This window comes from Phaethon lepturus, unplaced genomic scaffold (genome assembly GCF_000687285.1).
Source record: "Phaethon lepturus isolate BGI_N335 unplaced genomic scaffold, ASM68728v1 scaffold6055, whole genome shotgun sequence".
In the NCBI taxonomy this organism is placed as follows: domain Eukaryota; kingdom Metazoa; phylum Chordata; class Aves; order Phaethontiformes; family Phaethontidae; genus Phaethon; species Phaethon lepturus.
Genome location: NW_010542540.1, coordinates 69063 through 93455, shown reverse-complemented (window position 1 = coordinate 93455; position 24393 = coordinate 69063). Strand labels below are relative to the sequence as shown.

Sequence of the window (24393 nt, the reverse complement as noted above, 5' to 3'; positions counted from 1 at the left end):
TGAGGAGTAGTCTTAGCAGTAAAGACTGAATGCTAGAATGCATTTATTGTGGTTAAATACAGTGTTAAAGTGTAGCTGTGTTAAATTACTTTTAAGATTGTTATCACATGAATAGCCCTTATTGCTGATACATTGCCGTATATTTATTATCTAGTGGATGACAGTCCACTACTGAATTAATGAGGAGAGCAAATATGAACACCAACAGAAGTTTTAAATAAGCATCAGCTGTAACAATTTCTCATACAGCCTTACAGTTCTTTATTCTCTATGACTTTATGTTGAAAATCATGCAGATAAGGATAATGTTAATACTGTTTGATGTAATGAGCCATAAACAGAAGAAAAACCTGATGAAATTGGATTTTTTTTTTTCTTTCTCTGTCTGAATGACAGGACAACTTGCAGTGCCAGCAAATTTCTCTCATTTTTCCTTACATTGAAACCTGTGATTCTTTGCTAAGAGAAGTTGCGTCATTAAAAAAAACCACATACCCCTTCAAGGACTCTATACTTTGAAGTGTCTTTCCACACACACATACACACACCATACTCCTGCTTTTATCCTTTTGTATTTTGACAAAATGGTTTCCTGTGTGAACTTCAGAAACAGTAGTGCACACAGCACCCACAAAAATAAAATGCTATTTAAGCCTAATTGCAAGAACAGAAGTGTTGAAAGTAGCAGTGGTTTTGTTTTCTGACATAAATATTGTTATTCCTTTTTATTTTCAATATAGGTACTTCAGAAACTAGGAAAAGCAGATGAAACAAAAGATGAACAATTTGAAGAATATGTTCAAAATTTCAAGCGGCAAGAGGTCAGTTACTTTTTCAGTTTCTTTAATTGTGTCTTAAGAAGAATACAGTGTATTTAAACTTGCTGATTTTGAAGAAGGTCTTACAGGGTAACAGGTAAAAAGATTTTTTTTTTTTTTAGTAAGATTTTGTTCTGCTATTTTCAAACAGAACAGTTGGATTTGTGCATGTAGAGGGCTAAGAAATGCACTTATAAAAAGACGTGTTGTAATCATATATAACACTGTCATGCTAGAACCACTTGGGATCAGCGGAGAGACAGCACATTTTCAACAGCATAATTGAGAACAGAACCCAACCCCAAATAAATACAGATTTGTAGTTGCCTTCTTACAAAGAAGAGATGTATTTCCTTGATTTCATTTTGTGGATTGCTTTCATTGGTGGTATATAATCATATCGGTTTTATATGAAGTGAATAGATGACTAGTTTCAGACTGCTATGTGTTATGCTCCGTGTTGGTGCAGGGATGACGGGGGCTGTGGTGACAGTGCTGATGAAGAACTATTGGGAGCAAGGCTCAATTGCTCTTAGTGTTGTAAATACAAGATGTGAAAACTAAGGTGCCCTGAAGAGTGTATAATCTATTCCTGATGCAATCCTAAATTCTAACCTCAATTACTCCTTGCTTTGTTGGACAGACTTTTTGGCTCCAAGGTGATTAATTGTGATTAATTATATAGTAGCTTCCTAGTACAAATTAATGCCTACCATGAGCTGCATTAACGCCACCAAGAAACTAGTCTTGTTATGTAAGTATGAACCGAGGTGTCTGTTGTCTTTGCAAGCTATCATTTAGAGCTCATCCAGAAAGGCACTGGAGGATGAGAGAACTACTCCCACGCGTTCTACATGATGTAAAAATTGGCCTGTGCCAATGTTCACAATTTCTGCCCTGAATCAGCCCTATCTACCACATGCACTTCTGTCCTTTCCATGTTAACACAAATGCTGCATCCTGACTGCTGCTTATTAACTCTTCTGCATCTTATGGTCAGTTAGCCTTTAGTTTCCTCTCAGTAGAAGGGAGGGAGCTTTCAGGAGCCAATGGGCTGTGTAGATATTCGCTCTTCCCCAAAGATGACAATGAAACCTGTTTCTCTCAGGAAGGTGGTTCCTCCCTCAAATTTCTTGAGGTCAGGAAGATGGTGGAATTTAATAGACCTGAAGAAGCACTCAGAAGCTTTGAAACTCCGCAGAGATCTTATATTTTCCCTTTTCTTAGTTTTGTTCATGCTTTGATCTACAACAACTAACTAGCAATGCAAATATATGAAGTGTTACTATATGCATCTGAATTACTACTCTTACTGATTAATACTATGCAGAACTGACGTCTTCTGGGAACTCAGGCATCTATCTCTTCTTGATTTACATTCAGTCCTGCTTTCAAGATTATCTCTGCAAGTCCAAAACCTTTAGAAAAAGAAAAATTAAATTCTAGGTATTGAAGAATAAAAAGGCAGTGTGGGTGATTGATCCCTGTGCTGAGGTCCACTGAACTGTTGATGTGGGCCATTCAGGGGGCTTGCAAGCAGAACTGCCCCAGTTAGAGCCTGTTGCATCTATTGCAGTTCCCTCCAGATTCACAGAATCACAGAATCATTAAGGTTGGAAAAGACCTTCAAGATCATCAAGTCCAACCATCAACCCAACACCACTATGCCTCCTAAACCATATCCCGAAGTGCCATGTGTACACATTTTTTGAACACTTCCAGTGATGGTGACTCCACCACCTCCCTGGGCAGCTTGTTCCAATGTTTGACCACTCTCACAGAAAAGAAATTTTTCCTAATATCCAATCTAAACCTCCCCTGGCGCAACTTGAAGCCATTTCCTCTCATCCTATTGCTAGTTACTTGGGAGAAGAGACCAACACCCACATCGCCACAACCCCCTTTCAGGTAGTTGTAGAGAGTGATAAGGTCTCCCCTCAGCCTTCTCTTCTCCAGGCTGAACAACCCCAGTTCCCTCAGCTGCTCCTCATAAGACTTGTGCTCCAGACCCCTCACCAGCTTCGTTACTCTTCTTTGGACACTCTCCAGCACCTCAACATCCTTCTTGTAATGAGGGGCCCAAAACTGAACACAGTATTGGAGGTGCGGCCTCACTGGTGCCGACTACAGGGGCACAGTCACTTCCCTACTCCTGCTGGCCACACTATTATTTGTCTCTGTGGTGGTTGCTGACCTAACCAGGCCTTTCTAAGGCAGAGGCAGTTTGAGAGAAGGTCCAAACTTTACTTTGTTTCTTGCAATCTCACTTAGCAGTGATTTAGCTGTTCCCTGGCCGTATCACCTACCTGAATTTGGTTTTGAGGAAGACACTCACTTCAGTTCTGTGTTTCTTTGTAAATTGTGTGTAGGAGCTGATGCCACGTGAGCTCTGGGGATCCTGTTAAACTGAAAGCTGTGAAAATGGTCTTTCTTGTTTCCCTACTTTATTGAGCCTGCAACACTTGGGAGGTCAACTGGTCTTAAGTATAGAATGATCTTTTTATTAATACTCTCCAAAGATAATAAATGAGGACTCCCTGTGCAGCTTAGGGAAAGGAAAGAGCATAGGGCTCATTACCCAGAAAACAGATAATTGAAAAACTGAAATCTTAACATGCTATTCCTTGCCTGAATAGCAGATTGGATGGTGGGTATGTACCAAACTCAGCAGAAAGCTGTGTGTAAGGATACATCCAGTAGATCTATCTGTCGGAAAAGCTCATTTAGACTCCCCAGTGACCTGTTCCCATCTCTTTCTGAATACAGCTGGCTAAGAGCCCCTTCTGGACTTAACAACCCAGAGCTGAATTACCCAGATGAATCACTATGGAGAAACTGAGTCATCCCATATCTGGAGAAAACAGAGCACAGCGGCTTTGCAGAGCTTTAGGACTTTCCCTATCAGCAATAGTAACCTGCTGCAGCTGAAACCCACAGTAAAAAAAAATTACATTTTTAACAGTGAATACAGGTGTTATTCACCTTCCACTTTAAGTTGTAAACTGAAAATTGCCAGTCTAAATCAAAACTTGTGGAACAAACAAAAGATATATAAACCCATATATGACACAGATTTTCAGTGTATTGCAAAAAAATTTCTTCAGGCTTAAATGTTTCTCTCTGCACAGCTAATTGTGGATGTGTTTAGCCTCTTAATAGACCCTGAAGTTCAGAGAGGGAGGGGAAAAAAAGTCAATTCCTGCGTATTTTTCTTGACTGTGAAAATATCATCAAGTCCATCGCTGATTTACCCGAGATTTCATCTCTATTTCTGTTGTTCAAGCAACTGCATCTTACAGTTTCTTTATATGACAGGAAGTAAATTAGCAATTCCCTTATCCCCAAGTATATTTTAATGACTCATAGTGCTTTCTCCATTTTTGTAAGAGATCAATGTTCTATTTCATGTCTATGCATATTTACCTCTCATTGTTTTTCCGTATGTAGTTATGGGACTTCTTTTATTTTACAGGCTACCGTTAAAATATATTTTAGTGTTTAAAACCATTGACATTACATATTGTATATGTACACACAGAGATACAGCAGTTGCTACTACAAAAGCATCTACTCACGACGTTGTCAGAAGCAAGTAAAATGTCAAGTGCTGTGGTTGCTAGCTTATAGAATTAGATGAAAATGGAAAGCCTTTTTTGCTGTTGCTGAGTCAGCAGAACCTGCTTCTGTGGACTGCTTTACTTAATGTGTGCCTTGCAGTAAGAGCTGCTTCTCAGGTGTAATTATTAGGGGTCCTGAAAAGGTTTGTCCTCGCTAGATCTTCATTTCACACAAGCATGCTTAGCTGCCTGACAGCCGTGGCATGACATTGTCTTAAAGTTGTTCTGTGAGACAATTAACATCTATTGAAGTGCTCTTTTTGCATCAGATGTGCCACTGATTTCATAACGTTTATTCATGAGTTAAGATACCCAAGATGAGATTCACCACCTACACATAGGCACCAGATGTGCTTCATGGTGTCCCACCTGGCCCCCAGCTGTTGTGCCGGACAGAGGCACATGGCTTTGGCCACAGTCCTGTATCATACCTGCTGGCTCTGTGGTTCTCTCAAGCACCCCATGGCATCTCCATCAGCAAGAGACATATGTGTTTTGGCAACTAAACCTTGCCCCTGCAGAGTGATCCATTTCCAAATTGCGACACCTGAATGTGGATGTCTGTGTTTGAGTTGAGTCTTCCTAGACACTTGTCCTGGGCAAGGCAGCGTGGCCTGGAAGGCCAAGAGAGAAACCCCTTAGTCCCCTGGGGGCATCTCTGTGCCTTAATGGAACTGATCTGCCCCATTTGGGACCCCTAAACTTGCACATGGACCTAGGAGTCCCATTTTAGCTCAGCCCTGGGCACACAGTCCCTCCCTAAGCCATGGCCCCCTCATGCCTAGGGGACCTGTGCTTCAGCTGCATCTCTTGCTGCTCCCATCTGGATCTCCCAGACAGATCCCGGGCCTGGTTCAAACGCTTGCTAGGTCAGGTGTTGTCAGTGAAGCCTCTTACAAGCCCCTGGCTCTGCCCGCCTGGCCCAGACCCACCAGGATGGCACCCATCAGTGAAGGCATGGCCTGCACTGGGGTCACTCATGGCTCCTGGCACAGCCCCACCAGCTGGGTTGAGCAGCTGCTGTGAGGGTTGTGAGTCAGTTGTCTAAATGTTGGCAGCTGTTGCCACTTGCAAGACCCTAGTGTGTCCTCCCTGGCTTCCAAATGCTGTTCAACAAAGCTGGCAGGTCCCTTAGGACCAGTGGTGTTTGCCAGTTGTTGGTATATCACAAATGGCACTAGACAGCTATGCTGAGTGAATGGTTTTGACCACAGGATTTTCTTAACTGCCCTCCGGACTCCACAGGTTGCATTAAAGAAATCTGCATTGGCCCTAAGATGACGAGAGGCACCCAAATCATGTATACAGTTATAGGTGTCTTAATCTGAAGTTGAACAAAGAACATGATGAAGAAGGGGAGCTTCAGTATGTGTTGTTCAATCTGTGTTCTGCAACATCATCTTTTCTCTGGGTATTAGTCAAATATATTTATTTGACCATCTTTAAACCTACCTCATGTGCTCCCCTTAGAGCTGTCATTTTACTGATCTTGTGCATGGAGAAAAGAATCCAGGCAATAAACAAAAAGTGCGAGCTTTAAAATTATTCTGAATGGGAGACACTATTTCCCCTTAGCTGATGCCCAGATTTCCTTGACTGTCTGTGGAATCCCATAGTAAACTGCAGGGGTTTCTTAACACTTATTAAACTGCAACATATTGTTGGTTCAATACAACGCAGTCCACCGGAGGCTCCTTTGCTAAATAAAGGTGATGCCAAATGTTGTCCCTGAGAGATACTCTGAAGTAAGCCGGAGACAGGAGAACACAGTCTAGACTAGCGTTGTTTGCATTCGCAGGGACTGCATCCAACAGGCACCTTTTCAGGGGCAGTCCCTGAAGATGCTTGATGACCGAAAAGCCAAATACAAGCGATACACTGTGCAAAGTATTTTGGGCCCTATAGGAGGGGTTTCTCTGGTGATTACCATTTCATCCTGAAATGCATATTTAATAATTACCTTATGCCTGAGGGGCTGTTTTTCCCAAGACAAGAAGAGGCATAGTGTACCATTGAATCTCATCTCAACCTCATTCATTTCCAATCAGGCAGGATACTGAGGAAGGTGAGCTTCTCTGTTTAGCACTACAAAATTATCTCTGCAGGAGCAGCCCGGATCCATTCCAACTAATTCCTCACTTCAAAGGAGAGAGTAGCTGATCCGATGTTTTGATTTTTTGGTTCTGCCTATTGATTGCTCCAAATCTGAAGTCTAAACCCTTGTCACACTGGACTGGTTTTTCTTGCCCCTTGGATATGAACTATTATGCCTCTGCAGCTTTAGTAACTGTGCTAATTGTTTTCTCCTGGGCAGTGAAGCTGAATGATCAAGTTATTTCTGACTAGTTTTAAAACAGACTGGTACATGTTTCTTCAGGAGCCCATTGGGATAACTATCCCGGGGGATAGTTGACATAGCCCGGCTCTGGGATTTAACACACAGGCTGAACATGGTCCAGTTCACAACAAGGAGTTCTGGACAGTTTTCTACCAGACCTCTTAATACATAGCTTATATATGTTATTTAAGAATATAGTTATCTATATGCAGCTATAGGCATAAACAGAGAACAAGTGCATGTTCAGAAAGTCTAGCTTGACATGTAATATGTGTAGATTATTTTTAGCCATAGACTTGTAGACTCTGCACTTGGGCCCTGCTTTGAGGACGTGAGTATCCTTGTAGGAAGATGTAATAGGTATGAAAGTAGAATCCTAGCTTGGGGAGGGGGAGAGGTTTAGTTGAGAGACAAGAAGGTTGGGATTTCTTTTAAGGAGAGTGCCAAGTATTTTTTGTTCAGTCCTCATCTGAAACGGAGACTGTTCGTTCAGTTAAAAGGGTTAGTTAAGCATCGCTGCAGGAACACAGCTTTCTCACCTGGCTACTGGGAGTTGCTGCTAACACGGGGCAGAGCTTACTAGTTCTTACCTTCAGGGCTCATACTTTTCTGACTCATCCAAATTGTCTGAGGAGCCTGTTTAATTTGATGCAGTTTACTCCAACTCATCATGTCACTTAATAACTAGAACAATGAAATTCTTACTCTTGAGTCTTCTTAGTGGCTGGACTAGAAATTTTGTGCTGTCCTGGTAGGTACTGGGATGCTAAAAACCTCTGTGTTTCCAGAGAAGGTTGCAAGCCCAACTTTTTTCAAGTGATGAACTAGACAAATAATTCACAACCTAAGTCTCTTACAGCTTATAGAAAGAGACAAGAAGAAATTTATTTCTTTAAGATTCTGAAATTTGGGAGACAGTTCTAGGAACTATAAGGAGACTGAGAAATCGAAAAATAGGTACACAGATGTATTTCATACTGAATTATGGATTTGTCCCAACAGTCTCTTATTTTGTTACGCTTCACTGAATCAATAGTCTTTTGCATTCATACTTCTGAGTTCCCTAAAAGACCTGCTAGTAAATACTACCTAAAGGGCTTGCCAACAGAGACAGCACTGCTTTACGTTGCGGCTAACAACTGCGCATTACAATAGAGGGTATCTTCCAAGTAATACAGAAAATGCTTTCTTTTGAGCTATTTCTCTGATGTCTTAGTGATGGAATGACAGAATTCCAGTATTAGACTTGGACCTGCATTAATAATTACCTGGTTTGCATTTCTGTGGGGCAGGATATTAACTAACCTATGCTCCAGGTTCAGTATTGACAGTGCTCTTGACTGTCACTAAAGTGGAGTGATTTATTTGGTTTTGGTCAGCACATGCTGTGCTGACCTTTCCTGTAAAGATGTATTGTGTTTACATCCTGTATATGACATGCTAGAAAAATCAAACTCTTCTGTTCTGCCTGGAAAGCTGTGAATAAATGATGCTTGGCAAATAGGTCATCCAATTCCAGCTTTCGTGGAGGCAAGGTGGCCATTAATTTCTGAGTGGAAGTAATGATTTTTCTAGTGCATCAGGAAACAAAAGCTGGTGAAGGTACAAAACATGTTTTTTATGGTTTTAGTCATTAAGTTTTTGTAGGTCTCATCAGTCTTACAGCCAACAGTGCCATGGTGCCGTGTCATAATTCCAGTGCTAAGACATGCTTAAATACTATTCTTTAAAAAAGAAACCCAAAACTAAACATATGCAGGAATCATTAGTACTGAAAAGGCTTAATGCTGCCTTAAAGTTGTGTGAGACCTGTAGATGCTGTAGATGACAAGGTCCTGAAACACTGAGCCTCCTTATCTCACTAGGTGCACGTGTCTTTACTGGCTACATAATGCTGACCATGTTAATCAGACCAGAGAGTAGAAAAGGGGAGCTGACAGCAACACTGACTGTATGCTACAGTGTTCAGAGTAACAAGTTGTTGTTTGGGATGTTGCTGTGGAGAGCTGTGTCAATTTTCCTAATGAGGGATGTTGTTTTGGGTTGTTAGCATGCCTCCCTTGCTCTTATGTGCAGCTTAAAAAGATTGCTTGACAGATTTTTGGTAATTTGTATGTTGAGTTTGACCAGGTCAGCTAAGAGCATGGATTTCTGGTGCTGGAGACTGGTGAGAACGTGCCTGCTGTTATCAAACAACCTGACTGTGAGAAGTTTGCTATTAAGTATGCTATTGAGATTCCTCTGGAGTTTTCTTGCATATTATGAAACTGACTCATTTTGCTGCCTCATATAGAACAAATAAAAGAAGTTATGAAATGATAAAGGAAGCATCAGGTCTCTCTTGGGAAATCTCATTTCAGAGGAGCACAACATCTGCAAAATGACACCTACTTTTTGTCTCCTTCAAGAAGCATCTCAATTAACAAAATTGATGGCCTTAATGAAGACACTTGGAGCAGTGGTTTCAGAGCCACCAAATGCTTTCATCTTTTCATGGAAAAAAAGTATATCAGTAAGCATCAAGAAGGGGGAACATTAAATATGTGGCAATCTTAAAATCAGTGCTTTTTAAAACCACCACATCATGGTTTGCAAGGTGTGTGGAGCCAGCAATGCAGTTTTTTCATCCTGTGAATTATAATTAGTCTGTTAGGTGATGTAAGTGTGTCTCTGTCTGTAAACAGCAGGTCAAGCAAGGCACCTCCCCTGGGAGGCTCGCTTACCAGCTGTGTCAGGAAGTTCTCCTCCACACACTACAGGAAACTCCTTGACTGTTTCCTCTCTGCTGTGTTGTACTTCCAGCAGATGTCCGGTAGATTGAAGTCCCCCACAAAAACAAGGGCCAGCGAATGCGAGACTTCTGCCAGTCGCTTATAGAATGTCTCATCTGCCTCTTCATCCTGGTTGGGTGGTCTGTAACAGACTCCCAGCAGGACATCTGCCTTGTTGGCCTTCCCCCTCATCCTTACCCATAAGCACTTGACTTGGTCTTCACAATCGTTGATTTCTGTACAATCAAAACACTCCCTAACCTACAGAGCCACCCCACCGCCTCTCCTTCCCTGCCTATCCCTTCTGAAGAGCTTATAGCCATCCACTGCAGCACTCCAGTCATGAGAAGCATCCCACCGTGTTTCTGTGATGGCGACTAAGTCATAGCTGTCCCGCTGTGCAATGGCTTCCAGCTCCTCCTGTTTGCTGCCCATGCTGTGTGTATTGGTGTAAATGCACTTGAGCTGGGCGATCGATTTCACCCCCAACTCCGGCATGCCACCCCTAGGCTCACCTCTAGTAAGCCTGGTTTTATCCCCTTCAAATCTAGTTTAAATTTAATTTCTGGTATTTTATAGAGGGGTCTAATTCTGTTGCAAATGAAACTGAGAGATTTGCTCTCAAATTCAGTGGGGAGCTGGCCCTTGCCTACGGGTGCTTTAATGTCACGTGTCATACAACATTTGCTAATGAGGGAAAATTCATATGGCTCTATGGTGCTTAGATATTTCAGTGGCTTGTGACCTGTTAATAATCTAGACTGAGGGAGATTAGTGCTAAAATTATTCTTTTGAATTAATTGTCAGAATTCATAACAGCACATATGGCAAGATATTTGCATTATGCTTTACTGCTCTGACTTTTCCTTCTACAATTTCCTGAGCAGCGGTTGCTGGTGACTCACGGTTCTAACCAGCCACAATAGATCTCATAGTGGTTTAGGGTACCAGTCTTAAAACTACACAGCAGTACAGTTATAAACGTGGTGTTTGAGCAATGCGTGTCCCTGACATGCCATTTGTGGTGTGCTAGTTAGTGACAAAATGGCACATGTGTGAGTAAATATAAGCCTTTTACAGCACACGAGGACAGCTAACAGGGTTCTGAGCCTTCCAGCTACGGTTTGCTGCTTCTGAAACATCAGGAATTCTTCAATAACTAAAAATTGTTATTGTATGGGTACCTGTTCAGCTGGACCATGATGAAGAATTGAGTAGCTGTGAGTCTCTACTTCCCATTTACAACACAAGCTAAAAGGCTCACTCAGGCCAAAGAAGATATGAATTGGGAAGAAAATTTCCATACCTTCGTGTGACTTCTCAGAGTACCAGGGATCCTCCCAGGAGGAGACTGGCAGGCATAAAAGGGGAGCTTCCCTCCTCTTTCTGCTGCGTGTTTACAGATACTCCTCTTCAGATCCGAGGGCGAGAAGTTCTGCCCCCGGGTTCAATCTCCTTTCTTTGGTGACAGTGGTGTTCACTTAATGGCTTGCTCCGCAGAAAGCGGACAATTTCTGTCATATCTCTGCCTCTTGTTCTGGCATGGAAAGAAGTGGAAAAAAGTCAGCTTCTGAAGTGTGTTGGGATGCTATCGTGTTATGTATATATAAATGTAAATGTATATATAAATATAAAATGTGTTGTTATGATGCATTAGGGTAGTACTTTTTATTAAACAGTATTAAGATGTACACATATATATTTTCTTAAGGGAGACAACATCAAGCTACTACTCTTTTCAGAACTTCCTATTGTGTTGTAAGTAATTAAGCCTGAGGTTTAATCCACTCAACCTGTGACTGTCTGGCCCCTCCTTTGGTACGCAGCTTTGATCCAGAGCAAGGGAAGGGTTTGCCTTGGAGCGTCAAATAGGGTTCCAAAGCAGAGACAGATTGGTGGGCTGGGTGCTCCTGCACTCTTGCTGTTACTCAGCAGCTTCTCAGCTATCACCCTGCTGGGTCTATTGCTGTGCTCAGAATTTAGTTGATTAATGGATTTAGGTTCAAAAAGGGAGTTTCACTTCAGATCAAGTTAGTGTAAAAGCAACCTTCTGTTCGTTGAATCCATAAAGTGAAGTCAGTCTGCTTTCTAAGCCCACTCAGGTATTATTATGATATAATAATATCATATATCTTATTATATATATTAGCCCACCTTCTAAATTCTTTAATATTGCCAGGACCCTAAAACAGCTGCTGTCTTCTTACAGTGCATTGCGATTTGGGGGTTTTGGATCCAGTTCTAAAGGCCTTCAGTTCCCTGCAGGGAGCTGGGAGAGGCAAGTGAGTTTGGTGGATGTAATCTGCATTGCAATGTGTGTACTGGTGAGGCAAGTGAGTATTTTTCTGAGAGCCACCATTTAGATTTAAGGTAGCTGCAGATAGATGGATTGTAAGACCCAGACGGTCACATTCAACCTGAATTTCTTGTGGTCCTCTGTGTCTGAATGCTCTGAGCATTGCTGTCGCTGATGGCAAATCCTTTACTGACATCAGAAGTCCTTTGACTTAAGTGGAGTTATAACAGCTTATACCAGTTGAGATTCTGCTTTCTAAAAGTATTCACATATGCACCTTTTTGGGGTCTGACTTTCACACGAAAAATATGAGAGAAACTCCAAAGCAGTCAGTTATATTTTGCAGCTGAATTTTCCATATGGTATAGATGTATGTGAGAAAATGTGACTGCAAGCTGATATTCCTGTAGTTTCCAACTGCTTAAATAAATAATTTGAAGGACATCAGGAACTGATAAACATGGAACGTTTCCAAAATCTTCAGACTATTGAAGGTGTCCTGGACAACAGCTTTTTAGTGATCACGTATGTGCTATGGTGTAGCACAGATTTTATTGCAAATCCTAGGAGCTGTGAAGTCCAACTTGTGATACAGTCAGTAGAGGAACCCATTTTATTTTGTCTGTTCTGAGTTTTTCAGAGGCTGTTGGTATAAGATAAAGAAAGATCATTTTGATGTGTTTGCCAAAGAAACAGTTGAGGTTTCAGAGCAAACTGGAAGATGTGCTAGTCAAGCTAAAGAAAATAACTCATGCTATTGGTTTTTAGTTGCTATTTGCTTGCAAAATATTAAAATGTTAAAATACTTGAAAAACTCTTTGCAAAATTAGTAAGCCACTTATATAAGGGCATGGATTTTCTGGAAGTGTAGACTATCCTCATTTGAGTGGCTTCCAGTGGAGGTGCACCGTTCTTGATTATACTTCTCTGTGTTTCAGGTTAGGACATCGGCCTAACCGGACTTGAACTGGACCTTGCCCATAAAATACACCTTTCTTTCTTTGGCTGGAATTCTTCCCTGTGCAGATGACTGATAAAATAAACGCAGAAATTTTAGCTTAGAGAGTACACTATGCATAGCATCTTGGCCAGGCCACCTTTTCTGTATGAACTGTGCATGCTTACAACATGTGACACTGTTCATCAGATAGCTCCTGAAATTGCTTGTTGCTGTTAAGTTTGACATACTGTATGCATGTTTTAAGGGATAAAATATGGCTGAAATGTGTTTTCAGTAACATAGCTGAAATGTGTTTTCACTTCCTTGCTTTTCTTTGTTTTTTCTTTTCCAGGCAGAGGGTTCCAGGCTCCAGAGAGAACTGAGAGGATATTTAGCAGCTATCAAAGGTGATTTTTAAGTTTTACATCATCTTTTCATAAAGCAAACTTCTTTTTAAAAGTCAGGCAGGTAGGCTTGTTTAAGGTATACAAAGACAAATACAAGTAATATTGCCTTTGTCATTAGTAGTCTACATTTCTGCTTTGGATTTGGCACAGGCTTTTTAGCCTGTTGCTAGGGATTCTGCACCTTCGATGTCAATTCTTGTGTGTACAGCCTTGCATGCACGGCTTATCCTCTGTGGCTTATCCACACGGCCTGTCCTTTGTGTGCAGGACCACTGCCCAGATTCTCACATTGCATGCATTTTGAGCACCCACAAAATCTATGCATCTTGCTACTTGTCTTTGCAAATGCTAGAATATGAAATACCCCATGCAAGGCAAGAGATTGCTTGATCTCCACAACTGTAACATTTCCTGGTATTACTAGTTGGATGATGATCACCCTCCAAAACCACGCTCCCTGGGATGATGTGATTTCTCGTGTATTTCTGACTGCTTAATCAATTTTACTAAAGTTTAAAAATCAGATGTGGTCGCTTTTGATACTACATTGCAAATCCAACTAGCAGAAGCTCACTGGTCAGCACTTAAATTCCAGCGATTAAGTAAACAGTTATTTACTTATCTTAACAGCTACTATCTTACTGGACATTTGTAAATCCAGCACACTCAACTTAGCACCATATGCAGAGTGTTCTCTTTCTCATGCCGCCTCTCTTTGGAGGAGTTGGAGGCCAGGTGCTAAAGGGCAGGGAATAAGAGTTGGTAACTGACAGGGACAATAATGGCTTCTTGAGATAAATATAAATATATCTATATATGTATGTGATAAATATATATATGTGTATGTATTTTAACCTGGCTCCAGTCCAGTAGGGAAAATGTTACAAACCAATATTAACATCCCTGGAAATCACTGTGTCATAATAAAGCTTCAGCAGCTGTTGACAGGTAGTGAAGAAAGCTCTTTTTGATGGGAATTGTAAAATGGGGAGCAAAGCAGTAGCTTAATGTCTTTGAGGATCTATTATCTACTGGATGGGCTGCACAAGGAAAAATCACATGGCAGACAAGAGGTATTTTGCCTTGCAAGAATTTGCGCAATGTCTTTTGTTCTTAGTGGAAATTTCAGCATCAGTCATATGTTTGGGACCCGCTGGATGCTGATTTTACATCCTTATTTTTCAGTCATCCCTTCCCCACACCCATTATCACATGGATATTCAGAAGCAGCGTGATGAGGCTGTTTGTTGGCCAGATGGCTTTTCTGTCATGTAGACTGACTGTTTACATGCTGCTTTGATTTCTGTGTTGGTGACAACAATCCTCCTCTCCATGTTTGATTTTCTTTCTCTTCTTTTCCTAGTACTTCGTGCATTTGTGATCCTTTTGCTGGTTTACTCTCTAGTGGGCTACTCTTTGCACCAAATTTTGGTTTTAACATGGCGTAAAATTTTTCATTGTGCAACTTTTGCCTTTTTAGCCAAGCATTTCTGTTCAGCATCTTTCTCTTGTTGCAGCCTATAAGTCCATATTTGAAAGTAATTTGGACTGACTTTCTCACTGAGAATGAAAAGTGTTTGCTAACACCTCGGTATCTTCATGTCTTAAAAAAGACCCAGCCATAAGCAGCTCGCAAAAGTCTTAAAAATGTTATTCTTCAAAGCCAGCAAGACACTGGTGGCACATATGTTGGCACACCTTCGTGCTGTGGAGTGGGAGGACAGGCTGAGACAGTAGTCCACAAACACAGCTCTGTCTGGGGCTTCCCCACAGCTGACTAGCCCAGCAGTGCCAAAGGCCCTTCTGGATTTTGAATGGCTGTAGCAACTGCTACAACCTCTTTGTTGCTATTCTTTGAAGGACTGCCATCATTAAAACGTTTTGGGGTGGCTATTCACGAAAGCATGGGAACCCTCAAATTTAGGCACTGGAGTGGGAATTCTGCATCTAGGACACCTGAGCCTTGGAGGCATGCTGTCATCAGGGGCTCATTTTGCACAGAAAAAGGTTGGTCATATCATTGGAAAATAATGCACTTGACATCCTTGTACTCTTACAGGTGTGAGAAAAGCAGGTCGTTTTAAAGGATTTCAGAAATTTTCAGACAAGATAGCAAAATTCAGGCAAGATAGCTAACTAACTAAAAGCATTTTATGAAGCTGGTATGTTGTGAACTCTGGGAATAAGTTTCATTTTGCTGCATGACTTCTGGGTGACTGGATATTGGAAGTTGGAAGTACGAGATCTGGGCATGACTTAAGGAATGGTCAACTGAGCCTTCTTATGACCCTCTATCCCTTCATTTGAATATACGTGACAGTTTGAGGTTTAGTGTCACACATTCTTAAAATAAAAGAATTTTTGCTGTATTCAGTCTCCTTCTCTCACTCAGAGGTGCTTCTTAGTCTTAACTAAATCTTGATCTTTACTGCTGGTTACTCAAGGACTCAGAGGAACCATGTTACAAAGCTGTTGAACTTAGGAATGGCTTTTATGTGCTGTGTTATTTCACCTGCATGATAGTTTAACATCTGCTGTGTATCGGTGGTGTTTGTACTGACAAGACTGTGTAGTATCCCCCATAGTTATAATCGTCTCATGCCTCAGTCTTCTGTCTCTTCCAGTCTCCTTGGCAACATGTATCTGGGTTCTCTACCTCATGATTTTTTGATTTTTAAGCTTTTGAGAGCTGTAGGTGACTTGTGGTTTTATGGGCCAATTGCTAAAGAAACCCTAAATCAGCCTCCCATTCTCTACCCTGAGCTCTTTGCAAGTACTGGTGCAGATGGGGAGATACAGACCTGGATCTGCACGCAGGTGGCAAGGTGGCAGAACTGAAAAGGAATCCTGCGTCCTGAAAAAGAAGCACCATTCTTTTCAGGTGGCTTAACACAGTGAGAAATAATAACTGGTCTATAGGAAGCGAAGGGGAGGTTCTGAAGGGCTGTAGGCAGTTTTGCTGTCTAGTTGTCAGTCTGTGGCTGACAGAACTGCACATATCATCCAAACACACGAATCTTAAAATCAATCATGTAGTTTCTTAGAAGCAATAAAACTATTCATTGTCTTCCTGTAAAATTTTGTAACAAATGATGAATTGTTCCAGTGGAAACTCTAGTGGGTAACTAGCAATAACAGATATAACCCTTACGGCAGGATAGATCATTTCCCTGGAGAACCACATGTGAAGCTTTCTTTCCCCACTCAAAGGATTAAATATTAAGAGCCAGACCAAGGTGCCTCACTCCATCAGGAAAATGGAATTTTCTCAATGATTCAGCCTAGATTTTCCTGCTGGGGAGTGAGGAAACCCCACAGTATATGGGTCCTATGGCCAACGTGGAGTCCCAGGCCAGTCTCAATGTTCATGGGAGCTTGAGTACATTGGTATTGTGATGGCAAAGAGTCACCTACCCTCTGCTGACTCCAGGGTCCTTTGGGGTTCCAGGGACATGGGCTCTTTCCCACAGAAAGGGAGAAGATTTCATGCAAGAGCCTCAGACCTCAGAAACTGGATTATTTAGCATCATTTTTCCTAAGCGATTCAATTATTTTGTCATTTGTAGTTATTTAATAAAGTGACCCAATTACCAAGAAGCAGCAGTACTAAATGAAACAATTGATATTAAATATAAATTTCTAATTGTTCATCAGCGGTAAGAATTCTTTTCACATTTCATAGTACTTTAATGACTTGCTTTAGACAATTCATCTTTCTCAGTGATAGCAGCTAAAAACAGCAGAGAGACAGCCTGCAGTCTATGGCTGACACTAATCCTCTTAGCTTTAGTGCTGAATAATGCATAAAAGGTATCAGTGCATAAGAAATAATTCTATGTGAAAACCAACCAAATAAAAAATCATTGGATGTTGTAAGTTTATGCCCACAAGCATGAAAAAGAATGAGAAGCCACCGGATTGGTATTTACCTATGCACTCATTTGGGGTGTTGTAGTAAAGCTAGTCTAGATGCAATAGGAGGGGAGTAGGATGGATGATCCTGGCTTGTGGAAATTTTAGACTGAAGTCCCCGACTGAAGAAACCAACTACTGTAATTCCCACTTGCCTCGCACTGCAGCTGGATTTGACTGATGTTTTTTACAGGGACGTGGCAGAACGAAGGATTTCCAGATTGTCAGCACTGAAATAAGTGTAAAAGTGCAACTTTGATATGACTCAAGCGTGGGATATTAAGTTTAATATTTAATATTAAGATATTATTCTCTTAAGCAGGTATATGCCTGACTCCTGTAGTATTTAAAAAAGAAAGTCTGCATAGGAAAAGGTGCTCTGCCCACGCCTGGTCTGTGGCTGAGCTGAGTGCAAGCTGCGGGAGGGATTAGCGAGCTGTGCTAGCCCGCCTGCCACAGGGGCGTACATGGCCGGTTTAGCACTCAGCGTGCCTAAGGGCAGAAGTTCAGGTATCAGAAAGGATCAAGCGCGAGCAGGGATGCACAAACCTTCCTGGTCTGTGCGTTCGCCGTGAGTGGACAGAAGCAGCCTTCTTAAGCACGATGATACTGGTTTTGCCTTGCCTCCAGAGCTGGTTAATTTGTAGTGGCGTTAAAGATTTTTAAATGAGTCTTGCCTGGGAAAATATGTGAAGATCATCTGTATTTTGCTGTAATCTGCCATATTCTAGGGGGAAAAAAGCCCTGTATTCAGGAACCCTTTCTTAGCCGGTGATACATCATCCTAAGCATTAACAGTGAAGGAGAAAAGGAAGAAATGTGTCTTAAGTTCTTGTGCTACACCAGTTCTCTGAGCTGAGCTCTGTCATTAAAAAGCACCCCCAAGACAATCCCTGAAGAGATCAAACATTCTGTTTTGGCTTGGCACCTTTTGATTTAAGAGTGAAAGCTTGTGCTCTCTGAACACCAGGATTTCCTTTGTTCTCCCTCTTTCCCATTCCATTCTGTTCCTCGAGCCCAAGGTCTGAGAACAGCCATCTACTTTCAACTTTTTCAGTATCTTTTTTCCTATTCTACCCATTCCATAGACGACCATTTTTCTATTAGGAAGTGTGCATTACTGCGTTTATTTTCCTGTCATATCTCAAGTGTGTGTTTTGGAGTGCCTGCTGGAATAGCTACTGACTAGGTCGAGTCTGCTTTTCTAGACATTCAAGTTTCAAATGAATTCTTCTCTTCCAGTCCTGAAAATTTCTTTGTGCAGAAAACAGAAATATCAATGTTATTCCTAAATTCAGCCTCTGAGCGATTAAATCCGAAGATCACACTAGAGGTATTTTCAAGACAGCACAGATGTGCTGCAGCAAACAGACTTTGGCTAGAGAAAAAGGTGTTTTTTAACAAACAAGCTAACGCTAGGTAAAAAAAAATAACACTCGTTCAGATTTTGCAAAGAAGTTGAAATAAAATATGAAATGAAATAAAATGTAATTTTAAAATTATTGATTCTGAACTGACTCTTAGCATGTTAGATATGTTAGGTGACATCAGTTTAGTTTCACTGGATTCAGAACGATATTCAACATCTGATGTATTGGTGTTCCATCAAAATGGAAAGGCAAACCCCAGTGCCTTCACTGAGGGCAGTAATTTATTCACTGATCTCACTGAAGATAGATTTAGGCTCTTTCTCACAATATCATTGAAACTACTTTACATTTAAGCCAGTTCCTCTGTGTATTTCAGAGTGATAACCATCAGTTGTCCCTCTTCTTGTTTCACCTGTGGTAGCAAGAGCTCCAAAGGTGACTGATGTAGTTTGGCTCAGCGCAGTTCTCTGTAGACACCACCCCGCTGCAAGCATAAATAAGTGCTGGGCTCCACATACTTCTAAACCTACTGGGTGAGCATACAAAATAATCATTCTTCATAAAACCAGGTCCATTACAGCACTCTCACCATGTTCAGGCATCTCTTTTCCCTAGGCACTCTTTCAGCTCCTGCCATTCCTTTGCTTCATTATGAACATACCTTTAGGTCACCATCGTTATTGTGGGCATAAGAATAACAAACTCAACCACTCTTACTTTACATGTGAAAGCTCCTGAGACTTAAGTATTTCTGAAAACAAGCGAACAGAGAAGCCTTGAGATATGTTCTACCTCCCCATTCTGGGGAGCGCTTTTGTTTAGTGCAGACCTCTTCTAGCTTTTCTCCTAAGTCCATTTTTATAGCCCACAATTCCCATAAATCTCTGCCATTCTGACTGTGCCACCCTGAAAATGCCTCCTCTTCGACACAGGTTGGCATAGTACTTGTTATGGACAAGGTAGAAAACTGTTCTGTAGGGTGGGAGAGCTGAGAATAACCAAAGGCAGGTCACTATTTGATTGCCTTTTCCATGATAGTCTTTCAGTTGGGTATTACATGTCTTTAGTGGGCAGGACTACCCTCTGAGTTGTTATTATGTTCAGATATCTTTAGTTCAGAATAGAAAATAGAATCCCTAATCTGACAGAAACGTTTTTTCTGCATATACATATGGGTTAATCCTTCTGTGAGGGACATTTCTCATTAATCTGGGGCAGCTGGGTGAAAAGAAAGGTTTTGTTTCAGCTCTTGAAAACAAAATTCTAAACATGCCAGAGGGAATAGTATAGTGAATACATGTGGGTCAAAATAAAGATATTTAGCAACTGTTCCTTGTAGTTTGCAGTTATATTTTCCTCCTCCTGTCTAATTACAGGGATGCAAGATGCCTCAAAGAAGCTTACAGAGTCTCTACATGAAGTGTATGAGCCAGATTGGTACGGACGAGAAGATGTGAAAATGATTGGAGAGGTAAGATGTGTGGAAAGAGGAAAAAAAGTACTTTGCCTGCAAATGGATTAATCTGAGCTGATGAGGAGAAGCGCACATCTGAAGTTTCCCTTAATTCTTCATTGCATGTTAAATCCTGTTTTCTGAGCATAGAAATTATTGGTCTTGTGAAATGCACCTCCTGCTGACTGGATACCGCATTTGCAATGTCTGTTTTAGGCACTAGCTGACGCAAGCTCCCACTGAGCTCAACATCAGCATGAGCAGAATTGGTCCCAGTAGCAACGGATTGACAATTTTGTACAAGATATCTTACAGGCAGTTTTACAGTTGGGAACCTCAATTCAATTGAATGTTAAAAATTATCAAATCTGCATATCCTCGTGTGCTATATAACAATTTGAGTCGGTGTTGCTAAACAGGGTATCCTTGTCTCTCTGACAAGAATCTGGAATTTAAGGGCAAATTAGGCTGTAGGGCACTATTCATTTTAGCCTTTTTAGCTTCCTCCAGTGATTAGAGAAGATAAGCTTTTCTAGAGGACACTGCAGGAATTTGACTTGAGGTGCTCTGAATTGCCTGCTTAAATAAACAGCCTTAATTCTGGGGGAAGTCTGTCAGCAAATATGCTGGTGGTGACGAGAAAGTGCAAACTGTTATCAGTGCAGCTTTTAACTACCTGGCATTCAGTTTACAAGGCCTCCTGGATAATATAACTAGAAGACAGAGCAGTCTTCCTAAATCTGCATAGATTGCTTTTCTCCTCTATGGCTGCCTTCCTCTACCATTCCCTGCTGCTGAAGGCATGACAGGGTTTTGGTTTTAAAAGCATCCAACTTCCAAACTGTATAAGTTAAGATACTGTACCATTTGTATTTTTTTAGGTTAAACACTTGGAAGATCTCCTGCTGCATCTTGCTGTATCACCTCATCTTGTATCTATAGGCTATTAGATTTTACACTCAGAAATTTATAATTGTGTGTGAAAGGACAAAAATTTGGCTCTTAATCTCTGTTAGATATAGGGATAAATGTTAGATGTGTCTTCTTAATAGGAGACTCATGTGGACAATATTACAAAATCTCTGCTACTGATTTTTTTTCCTATATAATCACAAATGTACATTTATTCATCCCTCAGCCTGGGGTAAAAAGGTATGATAGTCCGGCATATAAGTGATCATTCCAAAAGGGATCCACCTAAATTACCTTATTCTGTATGATAGGAAAGATGATGGCTTAAAGGATTCTTCAACAATGTTTTTTGAGCCCATTAGCTTTCAGGAAACCTTCATGATTTTAATTTGTCCAAAGTACGTATCAGCAAGATATAAAGGCAAATGCACAAGACTGGCAGTTGCTTGCTATGATCTAACGCCGTGCTGCTCCGTAGACCACTGTGATTAAATATTGTGTTAATTTCTTATGAAGCATTTCTTTTAAGCATGATTAATAGATTGTATTCCTTAGGGACTCTGTTAGGGTAGGAAATGAATGAACGGAATGCTGGCATCACACAGTGTTTATAGCATGTCCTATAGTAGCTCGTGATAAAACGAACACTAGGGAATAGCTTTCCTGACTTGCCAGTGAGGATAACAGCCCTGCTGGCCCCCTTTAGCCTCCCTCCCATCAAAGGTGGGTGTTCAGTGATTTTTGAAATGTGCAAAGAAAGGGGGGATCAGGATGTTTAACACGTGCTAATGACTTGTTCAGCTGAGAACCTGGGACCTCGAGCACTGTGTCTCTATGTAACAAGATTTGCTTCTGGGAAGGAATCTCACCCTGCTCCCCATGGGGTCCTTGTCACATCAGCTGCATTAAGGTGTTCTTAAAAAACAGAAAACTACAAGGGGTGTCTCTTGGTGACTACCCCAGAGCTGCAAAGGGGACTGGGGAAAATCACTGTAGTTTCTGGGGCGGGGGGGATTTTGTTTATTTTGCCTGCTGATGTTGACATGTTTCATATCTGGCATCCCAGTTCTCTAGCAGTGTGAGGTAGAGTTCTTGCCTGTGCATCAACCGTTTCATCAAAAGTACCTTAATGGCACAAAAAGTATGTGATGGAAAAACCTTTCTTAGGTTAGGTCCCCACAGCTTTTATTTTTAAAATGACCAAGCAAAGCTAAGCTTACAAATCCTTGTAATTGATGGGAAACCCACTTTATTTTTTCCTTTATTTTATTTACACTTCTATTTTTAATTGTACTTGTTTTCTCTCTAAGGTTCATCATCAGTGAACATACTTAGGCATAAGAACCAGGGCAGCTTCAGGTTCTGCATTGTTGACCCTCAGGGACCTGAAACCCTGGGGAAGACCTTGAATCTGTGATATCCTTATTTTCACATAGCAGTTACTATTTGAAATAATGAAAACACAAGCTAGTTATTAAACTAAATCTTCTTTTGTTGTGAATGAGAACTTGCAATGTTAAGGTATTCCTTTTCATTTACCTTATAAGTGCACCGATTTATTGCCATAAAGAACATTTTAGAACTTCAGAAAGATTAATCTTTACCAATTACATTTGTGTTTTTCCTAGGTTTGGAGTGGAATTAAACTACTAAGTGCATTTTTCCCTTTTCTACCTTTACAGAAATGTGATGAACTTTGGGAAGACTTTCATCAAAAACTGGTGGATGGGTCGTTGTTGACCTTGGATACATATCTAGGACAATTTCCTGATATCAAAGTATAGTAATGATTTCCTATAAAGGACAACTTGTAAAATTACTGTTAAGTCATAAAATAATTAGAAAATGACATTACAAGCAAAGAAAAATAAGAAAAAGGGGGGAGGTGGAAGTCATTTTTTTCTGCAATGTAGAAGATGTTCTGTAAGTAAATCCCTGACATTAGGCTGCACTGATTTTCCAAGGGAACAAAAATATTTTTCATTCATGTAATACTTGGAAGTAAATTAGCATTTGTAGATTAAAAAATATGGGTTTTTTTTTTTCCTGCTCCTATTTATTTGGTATGAGATAATTCTCACCAACTTCAACAAGGACACGCTAAGTTCTTCAGCTGTTAAAATGACAGGCAAATTACAACATGAAAAGCGGGCCTTTTGTTATTGACTAGATACACCTGTGGGTGTCTGAAGATCTTTCTCTTAACTAAGCCATGGTTCCTGTCTTTTAATTAGTTATAAAAAGATGTTATAATACACATCAGGAGAGACTGTTACGCAGATTCTAGCCTCTCACAGATGCTTGTCCAGTGTACAGTCCAGGGACATGGTTGCTAAATGAAATGTGTGAGGATAAAGAATCATTAGAGGCGAAAGGTAGATACTTTTTATATTTGAATATGGACATACCTGGAAATTCTTTGTGATGGGTTATAACTGAGTAGCTATCACACAATCACACCTTTTGTCTTTTACATCAGGGACTGAAATAAAAATAATTCAAAAAACCTCAACTTTACTGATGTTCAGTCTCGGACGTGCTTGCAAATCGTACTGCCCTTATGCCCTCTCAGCATGTGGAATTTGCATATAATATGTAGCTTTGTAAAGTCAAAGGACTTTTGTTTTGTTTTAAAAAAATTACAGCAGGTAAATTAGAATTCCTATCGTATGTTGAACTTGGTTATCTCAGTTATGTGTCAGAGCAACTATACAGAGAAGTATATTTTAAGCATTTTTCCAACTTTAGAAGAAAATTACATTAATTATTTATTAAGTTTGCACGCTGTACATATAAGGGAAAAAGATGGTGTTACCGTGAATTTAACAGATTCACTTATCCTGGAGAATGAGACAAGTCTTGCATAATATTGATATCTCCATTCCAAGGCCTCTAAGCCCTACACCCACAAAAAACCCTTCCAAACTATCTGTAAATGAGTTCCTTATTTAAAAGAAGATGATTAGTTTGTCTTTTTTACTGTGTACACATTTCTTCGTGATATAGTAATTCAGATATGAACAGCAGATAAAGGAGAATAAAAATATGTCAAAAACTTAAATGACAGCATAGGTAAAATAGCTTTTAAAAAAGTGCTATTTGTGCTGACTTCATTTCCACCCCTGTACAGACTCGCATTGCAAAACGAAGCAGAAAACTAGTGGACTACGACAGTGCAAGGCATCATCTAGAAGCCCTGCAGAGCTCAAAAAGAAAAGATGAAGGCAGAATTACCAAGGTAGGGCAATCGGAAGGATGCTGGCAGAAGACTTAGGGAGCTCGGGTGGTATTTGTTTCTGTGTGGAGAAAGAGCACAAAGTTTCTCTTCTTTTTCCTCCCTCAGAAATGGAAACAATGATATCCTTAAGCATATATGTGTATTGAGTATTTTAGTGCATGTGGAGGGCATGCTCAGCCTCTTTCAGGAATGAGTCCTGTTTGAGCCCTAACTTTCTCTCTTGATGTGACTGAGGGGACAGTAAGTCCTGTGTTGGCCTGCACGGTGTCATGTCCTTTGTTAATAAAAATTGTAAAAGACCCACAAAAAAATGCACAAAAA

The 24393-nt window shown here is 40.7% G+C and overlaps 1 protein-coding gene across 1 annotated transcript in view; it reads left to right on the top strand.

Annotated features, from left to right (window-relative positions):
* Positions 1 to 740: 740 nt before the first annotated feature.
* LOC104621538 (amphiphysin-like) overlaps positions 741 to 24393 on the top strand; it is a gene marked incomplete at its 5' end in the record, with an annotated part of 66450 nt that continues 42797 nt past the window's right edge. Inside the window, 5 exon segments of the mRNA XM_010288054.1 lie at positions 741 to 821; positions 13133 to 13187; positions 19846 to 19940; positions 22517 to 22612; positions 23965 to 24072. Coding sequence (XP_010286356.1) covers positions 741 to 821; positions 13133 to 13187; positions 19846 to 19940; positions 22517 to 22612; positions 23965 to 24072 — 435 coding nt within the window.